At 59.1% G+C, this 9,585-nt stretch overlaps 1 protein-coding gene across 1 annotated transcript; it reads right to left on the bottom strand.

Moving 5' to 3' along the window:
* Positions 1–1,731: 1,731 nt before the first annotated feature.
* On the bottom strand, positions 1,732–9,334 carry FHL3 (four and a half LIM domains 3). Its single transcript, XM_052638155.1, has 6 exons — positions 9,160–9,334; positions 4,138–4,311; positions 3,875–4,049; positions 2,893–3,062; positions 2,594–2,780; positions 1,732–2,467 (listed from the first exon to the last, which is right to left on the bottom strand). Exons 2-6 carry the CDS (start codon positions 4,291–4,293, stop codon positions 2,313–2,315), a joined length of 843 nt encoding a protein of 280 aa, XP_052494115.1. The 5' UTR covers positions 4,294–4,311; positions 9,160–9,334; the 3' UTR covers positions 1,732–2,312.
* Positions 9,335–9,585: the final 251 nt, after the last annotated feature.

Below are 9,585 nucleotides of genomic sequence, written 5' to 3'. Positions count from 1 at the left end.
GACAAATGTTTATCTTGAAATCAATGACCCATTATTGTACTTGCACATCCCTTTTCTCTTAGGTGGGTGGGTCACCTAAGCACCATTCACCCGATGCCTTTCTTCCCCTGAAACCCTTCTCCTTCCTCACTCCTTCAGACCGGTCACCAAGTCCTGTCTTTTCCACTCCAGCTGCCACCTGTCTCATTATCTCTCACCTGGACCACTGCACCAGCCTCCTCCCCAGCCTGGTCGTCTTACCCCTCCAATCCATTATTCACTATGCAGCGATCTCACGCCCCTGCTTAAAGACTTCCATGCCTGGTTTACCCACAGGGTGAGGTCTGTTTCACTTGGCTTTCAGCGTTTCATGACCTGGCTGCTGCCTGCTGCCTTAGTCTTTTTGGCACTTCCTCCAAATGAAATTACTTGCTGCTTCCTCAAAATACACCATATGTTTTTTCAGGCCTCCAGGTCTTTGCATTAGCTGTTTTCTATGCTTGGACTACTCTTCCTCGGTAAGTTCTTTATTAAACATGTAGTTAAGTGCCGGAGGCTGAGTGTGGAGGGGTGAGCAAGGCAGGCGTGAATCCAACCCTGAGAGGCTGGTGGAAGAAAGAGACGAAAATGTCAACATACTATTATTAATGATAAGCACACATGGTGGGCTGGGCATTCATCAAGGTTTGTTTTAAATGTCAAAGTTTAGGATTCAGATTGATCCGGGAAGGCAGCGTGGAAAGTAGAACCCCGGATCTACCTATTTCGGGAACCTGACAAGTAGAGTCGCCACTTCTGTGAAATGGAAAAACGCCCGCCCCATAGAATTTCGGAGAGGATTTCATTTCAGATACGTATAATCACGCGGTTCTGCCGGCCCGGAGGGCCCCTCCCCCACTGGGCGCCGAAGGTCCGCCCGCCCGCCCGGCCGGCCGGGGGTCCCCCACCCGGGGGGAGGCCGCGGGCGGGACGTCAGTGGCTCAGCCCGCGCCGGCCGCCAAGGCGCACGAGTCGGGCTCCGCCAGTCTAGACCGCGGAGCCCACACCGCAGGCCGCCGAGAGCGCAGGGGCAGGGGAGCCGGACGCCGGGAGAGGGGAGCAGCGCTCCGCCCCATCGCCTCATTTTGGGGGACAGCCCCCCCACCCCCACCCCCGGGCTCATTCCCGCCCCCGCCCTTGAATCACGGTGGGGCGGGGCCATGACCCATTCATGCCGGGAATCGGATCCAGATGTTCCCGCGGCGCGTGCAGCTGCGTCCTTGCCTTTTTTGGCAAAAAACGTGCAGCCGCGAGCGGATCCCGGGCCGCCTCCGCTAATCCTAGGAAAGAGGGGGAAGGGGACTGAGGGTCTGGGCTCAGACTCGGGATTCGCACTGGATGCTCCGTGGGGTTCGTGGGGGGCTGTTAATGGAGGGGAGTGACTTGTACCTGGCGGAGAACCCAACACCAGCCGCCCCCGCGCCGGCTCCGGTCCGCAAACTCCCTAAATCCCTCCCTTCCTCACTGGAGGAAAAAGCCCTTTGCCAGCAGGCGGGGGAGGTGGAAGGGAGGCCGGCTAAGCCAGAGAGGGACGGTAGCGGCGGCGGGGATCCCCTTTCTCGGGAGAGATTTCCCACCCCGCCTGGAAGCTTCCTTCTGTCCTTCAGGGAGGAGGTGGGAAGAGCCTCCGAAGTCCCTAGCTATGCGAAGTAACCTTCCTTGCCCCTCCACCCACCTCCGCCCGCTCCCCCTACCCCCAGCCAAACAGAGGCCTTCACTTTCTCATACTGCTTTATTGCAGAATCTGAAACAGGAGGGCAAGCCAAACCCACCCCTCTGCCCATCTCTGGGCAAAATGGAGCTGAAATGAAAAGAGAAAACACAACACGGGATGGGCAAAAACCTGTACCCTAGGACCCCCTAACCAGTGCTGCCCCAGACAGCCCCATCCTTGGGGATCCCAGTGGGACAGGGGTGGGGAGCGTCAAGCCTGAGTATATTTGACTTTTGAGGACCTCTCAGGCACCCAAAGGAGACCTAAAGTCTTTGTAGACAAGTCTACACTGAAGGGGGATTGGGTCCCAGAGCCCTGATTTGGGGAAAGGGCTTGGTCTGGGAAGCAAGCCCGACCCAAAGGGAGAGGACGGAGTTCTGGAGTTCAGATTTGAGGAGGGGATTTGAATGATGAAGGCTCCGGGAGAGCCCAAGTTTGGGGGCCCTGGGTCAGGAAGTACCAGATTGAGGACGCTGGAGTGGGGAGGCTGAATCCTGGAACCCAAGGGGAGCCCCAAACTGGGGAAAGGCTGGGTCCCAGAGGCGGTCTGGAGGAGGAGCCTTAGTCCCGGAGCCCTGGCTCAGGGCCCTGCCTGGCTGCAGCCCTGGCACAGCACTTGGTCTCCGTCCGGCACGAAGCCCTGACCCACCAGGGAGGTGGAGCAGCGGGCGCAGGAGAAGCAGCTGTGGTGCCAGTGGCGGTCTTCGAAGGACACATACTTGCCTCCACCGAGTCCTGGAGGGAGGCTGAGGATTAGCGCTGCCGTCTGGAGGGCGGTCCTGTCCCTTGGCCTCATCGAGACCAGATCCCCTGCCCCCCGCCTACACCCGACCCACTCGGTCTTTGGACCCCCTGACCCACCTGTGATGGGGCGCTTGCAGCTGCTGCACTTGGGTGCAAAGAGTTCTCCAAAACAGGTCACACAGTAGGGATCGTCCTCTCGGGAGGTGAACTGCTGCCCTGCCAGGGGCGTCTGGCACCCAGTGCAGACCAGGCATTCTCGATGCCAGGGCTGGTCACGGTATGTCACGCCACCCTGTGTCAGCGTCTGTGGGGGCAGCCTCTGTCAGCAGGGGGGGAGGCGTGGGGATTCCCACCCCGCAACAACAGAGCCTTGCTCACCCCCTCCCGAGTGCAGTGGAGCTTCACGCCGCCCCCACCTTGCTGCAGCGGGCGCAGCGAGGAGCAAACTTGTTCTCATAGCAGGGCACGCAGTAGTGAGCGCCCTTGTCGGGCACAAAGGAACGGGAGCCCAGCGGCTGCTCACAGCCGTTGCACAGGAAGCAGTGTTCATGCCACGTCTGGCCTCCGTACTCCAGCTTCCGGGACCCTGTGGGGGACAGGGGTCCCGTCAGAGGCTGTGTCCCAAGCTCCTGAGTGCCACCCTCTGCTACCCTCCAGGAGGGTCCCTGCTGCTCCTGCAGCCTTGAAGGTGGTGTCCATGCGTTTGCACCAGGGTCCCCACCTCATATGTTGCACATGCTAACTTTCCCCCAACACCAGACATGCTGGCTGAGCATGTGACCTGAGGGTTTGGCCTAAGTGAAGTCCTCACATGTCCCAGAATATGATGACCTCAGCTGCTACCAGGCCTCCAGGTGATGGGCGCGATGACTCAGTGTATGCTAAGCAAGCCCTTATACACCAGATGTGATAGTGTGAGCACACACACAGAGACCCCATCTACGAGGCAAGCGAGTCTAACATCTAGGACGTGATAGATTCAGTACATAGGAAGCCCCGACATATCCTCATCATGCCTATCTCCATGTTCTAAATCCTCACATTCTATCAGCTATGCAGGTGGCCACACGTGTTAAGTCCTCTATGTATCTGTCTTTTCTGTCTTTGCACACAAGCCCCAAGGCAACAAACACTGACAGTCTCAGTACACTATGTGTGCCAAATGTGTTATTTCCCCAGGTGTGTATCATGCGTGTCAGTCCTTGCACGTGCTAAGCTCCAAAGAGCAAACAGGCACAACAGATCCTGCACACAATTTCCAGGAACCCGTGGCACGGGCAGTTCTTTATCAAGCCTCAGACAGGCATGCCAGCCCCACGCACATGCACGGATGCTACACAGATGGCAGGCATGCCAGTCCCACGCACAGCGAGCCCCCGGGAGCCCCTGGGAACATACCGGGCATGACGGTCTCCCCGCAGGCAGAGCACTGCGAGGAGAAGGCACTGCAGTAGCAGTCGTTACAGAGCAGCTCGCTGTCCTGGCAGGTGAAGGGCTCATCAGCTAGGGAGCGCTGGCAGCGGCAGCAGCGGAAGCAGCCCTCGTGGAAGTGGCGGTCTTCGTAGAACAGCTCCTGGGGGGAGCGTGGCAAGGGTGCTGGCACATTTGCCCCCTCTTGCCAGCTTCCACCCACTCCCTGCCCTGCGTGGTCCAGTCCTTACCCGTGAGTCGTGCCCAATCAGCTGTTGGCACTCGGCACACGTGTTGGCGAAGGTGTTGTCGTAGCAGGGCACGCAGTAGGGGCCATCGTCTGTCTGGATGTATTTGCGCCCATACAGGGACTCACTGCATTTGGCACAGTCAAAGGCTTCGCTCATGGTGGCTGTGAGTGAGCCCTGTTAGGGGCACAAGGTGGGGCAGGGGTCACCCCGAGGAGCTGTGGCTTAGCCACACTGCCTTAAAAAAAAGAACAAGAGACTAGGCATAGGAAATGCCAGGTCAGAGCAGATGGTGACGGGGAATGGGTGCCTCTGGGAACACAAGAGTCCTGCATGTTTATTTCTGTATTTAACGTTGGGGGTTAGGGGGTCAGGAAAAAATCAGGAAGCAGAAGTTCTTTTCTTATCTGGGCCCTGGCAGAACTGGGGGGAGGGGGCTTTTCCTGGGTCAGTGACTCATTTCCTGCCCCTACATTTAGCCTGAGTTTAGCCTCCACTGTCTTTACTGTCTCCAAAAGGGTGCAGGAGCTGGGGCAAGGAGTCACCCTACCCTCTCCCATATGAACAGTACTCTCACCGGCTCCTGACTCCCAGGAAGGGACATACCCAGAGCCCTGGAGTGGGGAGCTTTGGGATGACAATGGGGCTATTTGCACCACCCACCCCCCTCTCCCTGCCTCAATCCCATTCAGGAAACAGAGTGTAAGAAGGATGCTGGGCCAGTGAATGGTAGAGGTGGAGGAGGCTGATGGGAGAAATGACATTGGGCCTCCCTTCCCAGGAGAATCCAGCAACAAGGACTTCAGAGGCTCAGCCCAGGTTTAACCAGGAAGGAAATCCTGCAAGCTGGACACAGCCAAGCTTCCCCAGCTGGACCCTCTGCTCTCACCCCACTCCACTTCCCTCTGCATCTTTGGCCACATCAGCCTGGGCAGCCTTGGCCGGCAACATCTGCAGCAGCTGTGACAGCACAGATGGCCAGCTGTCAGGTTTTGCCAGCAGCAGGGGAGAAAAAAGGGAAACGAGATGCTTGGGGACAGAGAGGGGAACAGGGGGTGACACAGCGTGCCCCCTGCCCTCTCTCCTGCTGGGCATCACTCCTGGCAGTGCCTGCAGAGCCCCAGCATCTTTCCATCCCCTGGGTCATTATTTCCTTCCCCCTGCCTCTGGGAGAAGACAGCCTATATCCAGCTTTTCTAAGGGTTTGGGGCTGGGGGAGTGAAAGGCGAGAGAGTGGGAGCCACTGAAGACATTTCCTCTCCAGTCAGGCCCCCTCTAGGGTGGGGAGTCAGGCAAGGGGGAGCACGGAGAGCTGCTGCTGCAGACACCCAGCCCCCCACCAAACCTCAGACACTTTCCATTTTCTCAGGAACAAAGCATGTTTGTGGGATGAGGTCATCCACACAGCTGCCTCTGCAGCAGGAGCTTGGGGAGTAGGGAGGATTAGGAAGTGGGGTTCCTGGTCCCTTCTACTGCCCCTCGTTCCCATCTCAAGCCCTAAATTCAGAGCTCCGCACCCCAGCCTCCTCCATCAAGAAGCCTGCTCTCTGAAGACTGGGATCTTGGGTGGAGAGGAACCACCAGGAGCCTGGGAAGGGGATCTTCTCACAGCTGCAGATGAATCTGAGGAGCACAAAGGGACCCACCAACCCACTCCCCCATTAGACTCCAGGAACTGGCAGTCCCCAGAGCCTGGCCTGGCTCAAGTTGAAGGGAAAGCCCTCCTTTTCTCAGCCACCCCCAGCAGGAAATTCTAGCAACAAGCGTTGCTCAGACTCTAGGCACCAGCGGATGCCCCAGGCCTGGAGGGCCTGGCTCTTCTGAAGGGGTGGCTCGAGCTCACAGCTACCCTTCTGTCATGGGAGGACACACAGTTCATACTCCAGGCCAGGAGCCACCAGGGGCTGGGGTCTTCAGAGTGGAGACTCCTGGGCTGGGGGCTATGCTGGAGGGTGGAGTCCACTCCCCACCATTCAGGCCTAGTTTCTTCTGGCCCAACATCTGAGGGTGGCCTGGGCTGCCAGCCACTGGGCAGCAGGGGGCCGCACAGGTGGAGAGTGGCTATGCATCGCTCCGGGAGAGCCCTGGACCTTCCCTTCCTTCCTGGCTTGGCCCCCGGCAACCACCTTCCCAGGCCCAGACTAGTCCTAGGTCCGCCCCCTGGGAGGCAGTCACCACTCTGAGACAGGGGCACCCCAAATAGGGAATGGGCGTGGCTTCGGCTTCTCTCCCAGAATTCCCTGGTCTCCTAGTCTGTCCAGCTGGGCTCCGATGAGGACAGAGTGAAGGGCACTCTCAAGGCCCACCTGTCTCTGCCCTTTTTCTGCCCCTCCCCCCTCCCCCTTTCCCTGGCAGGGCTGGGGAGCTAAAGGGAGCCCGTCTTGTATTCCGCCATGGCTGGTAGGGGGGTGCGGGGGAGACTGCTCAGTCTGCCAGATGGCGCTCAGCCACTGCCCCCACCAACACACACACACCCCTACACCTGACTCAGACACCCACATCTGACACCTGCCCACAAACTAGCAGCTCAGAGTGGCTGGTTAAATGGCTGCAGCATGTGGTATGTAAAGGCCTGAACTGTGAAATATAAACTTAGGTGATTTCGAGCAAGTCACTTAGGCTCCTTCAGCTTGTTTTCCCATCTAATACTACCTCCTCCCTCCTAGGGCTGTTGCCAGACTTGGATATGATGAAAAAGAAAATCTGATGATACCTGGAAAGCACCTGGGAGATACTAAGTAGTCAGTAAATGGTTGTTCTTAGTTTTTATTGATATTACTAGCCCCTTACTTATACTGGGGTCAGACTACAGTTTCTCAGCCAGGCCTGGGTCAGGGGGCTGGGCTGGGACTTGACCTTGACATTCTTAGGGTGGGCCTGGGGAGAAAACTAAAAGGGAACCCCCCAGTTCTGCTGGGGAAACCGAAGAGGCCCAGGCTACGGGGCTCACTGAGACCAATGGGGCAAGTCTGACTCCAGTAAGCATAATTCTGAAAGCTCCAACATAGGTGTGCAGGTATATATGCCTGCATGCTCTTTTGCCTCTCACAAAGCCCACCCACCATCTATGCAGACACGCTAAGTCACTTCAGTTGTGTCTGTTTACATCCTTATGTACTGTAGCCCACCAGGCTCCTCTGTCCATGGGATTCTCCAGGCAAGAAATACTGGAGTGGGTTGCCATTCCCTTCTCCAGGAGATCTTCCCAGGATTGAACCCGTATCTCCTGCAGCTCCCACGTTACAGGCGGATTCTTTACGGCTAAGCCACCAGGGAAGCCCCTACCATCTATCAGATCACACATAAGGCAGGCAGGATAGGGTATCATCCTCACTTTACAGCTGAGTACAGAGGCCAGGGAAAAGGCAGAAGCATGCCCAAAGTCACTCAGGTATCAGAGAGCCCAGGTCCCCTGCCTCCCAGCTGGGAGCCTTTTCTGATTTCCCTAGAAAAGGTGGGGGAGGGGGTGGTCAGCATTTAAGAGCAGGGGGACAGGAGATGCTGGGTGATGTCACTTGTACAAGAGCCTGGCTCTTCTCCCCAGCTGCCGGCCCTGAGACTGGAAGACATCCAGAAGTCTTTCCAAGTACCCATGCCAACCGCTCAACCCCTTTGCCCCCCTCTACCCCCCACTGTCCATGAGGATCCTGGCCAGGTCCCGCAGCTGTGACTCACAATCAGAACTGATCCCTCCTCCCTCAGTTTTCAGGAGATGACAAGGCACTTGAGGGGAGAAATCAAACTCCCCCCACCTCATCCTTGCTACCAGGCATCAACCCCAAACTCTTCATTCTCTTCTCCCCGCCTCCTTCCACCATGGGGCCTGGGAGTCAGAGCAGTTTGGGAGCAGGGGGGTTGGGAAGCAGGATCCAGCAGCTGCTCTGGGGACAGAAGCGGAACAGTTCATTCACCCCAGGTCCCCCAGGGCTGAAGCAGAGCGTCCAAGATTGGAGTTTAAAAATAAGTTGGGGCTGTCTCCAGCAGTGTGTGAGGCTCCCTCTTGGTGTCTTACTGTCTCAGGTCCGCTGCCCCATGTCCTCGCCTCCCAATCTTTCCGGGCCTGAGTCCTTCGGGGTCTGTCCTGGAAACTGTCACTGTCCCTCCGTGACATCTGTCTCTCGGCGTCTAACTCTGCTCCACTCCGGACGTCTGTGTCTGTACTTTCAGCAGCTGTCTGTATGTTTCGTGTCTGTATCTCTCCTCTCTGTACCTCTGACACGCTATCTCCCAACTTCAGCGTCTGTGGATTTCTACCTCCGCTCACCCAAATCTTGGCATCTCAGTGTCTCCAAAGGGTGGAATGTCTCGGTCCTTACCAACGGCCCTTCTCTATCTCAGCATCTCTGTTTATCTGAGTGTCTCTGCCTCCAGTCTCTGGATGTCGCTCTAGGCCTCTCTGAGGCTGGATGACCACAAGACTAATGAAGTTTAAGCTCCGGGGCCCTTCATTTGCGCTGAACCCTCCAAGGCCCTAGACCAGGCCGACAACACGTCTGGGGTCACTGCATGGTTTTTTCCTGAAGTGCTCCGCTCCACAAAACCTGGGCCCGTCCCAAAGCCTCGGGTCTGCCTCCTGGTGACCTGCGCCCCGGCCTCTGTCCCTGTTTCGGGTATCTCTGCACCCTCCGGTCTAAGCTCGCCGCCGCTCCTGTCCAGTCTCGGTCTCCCGCTCCCACCGGGCTTTCTGGAAGCCAGTTTCTCGAACCCTCTCCCTCGGTCTCTCTCGATTCTCGCTTTTCTTCCATTTGAAACTTGGCCCCCTCCCCCGCCTAACTCGCGTAGCAGCCCCCGCCCCGGCCAGGCGGCCCGGGGCGGTGAGGTCCGAGGGGCGCCCCCGGGGATCGGCGTCCGCGCGCCACCGGCTCCAGCGTGTTCCCGGCGCCCGCGGCCGGACCCAGGCGGGACCCCGGGGCAGAGGGCGGGGGCTGCGTCTACCCTTAACCCCCGGCGGACCGCCTCTCCCATCCCGCCCGAGGGCGGGGGCCGGGAGCGCGGATGGGGAGCCAGGCGCGGCGGGGAGCTCACCTCGAAGCGGGCGGCGGGAGGGGGGCGCGGCGCTCACGCGCGGGGGCGGGAAGATGGGCAGCCGGGTCCGCGTCCCTCGGCGGCTCCTACCAGCGAGCTGGGCCGAGCCGGGGCCGAGCGAGCAGCCGGCCACTCTGCCGGCGGCACACGGACTGTGTGGGCGAGTGAGAACGCGGCCCCAATCCCTCCCCAAGGAAGTGAGCGCGGGGGCCCGCCCCGCCCGGACCCCGCCCCCGGCCGCCCCTGCCCGCGGGGTGCGGACCCCGCCCCCGGTCCTCATCCCGGAGGCTGGGGGCCAGACCCCGCCCCCACCTTCCTTTTAGACTGGAGCCGGCCCCAGCCCCCTCGGCCTAACCTGGCTCTCCCAACCTTCCAGGGCCGCCAGGACCCCGCCCCAGTCCCCTCCTTTCAGCAGATTTTGCTGGC

The sequence above is a fragment of the Budorcas taxicolor genome, chromosome 3 (assembly GCF_023091745.1).
Source record: "Budorcas taxicolor isolate Tak-1 chromosome 3, Takin1.1, whole genome shotgun sequence".
NCBI classification, from domain to species: Eukaryota; Metazoa; Chordata; class Mammalia; order Artiodactyla; family Bovidae; genus Budorcas; species Budorcas taxicolor.
The sequence above is the reverse complement of the archived record's forward strand: the minus strand, read 5'-3'. Positions and strand labels throughout refer to the sequence as shown.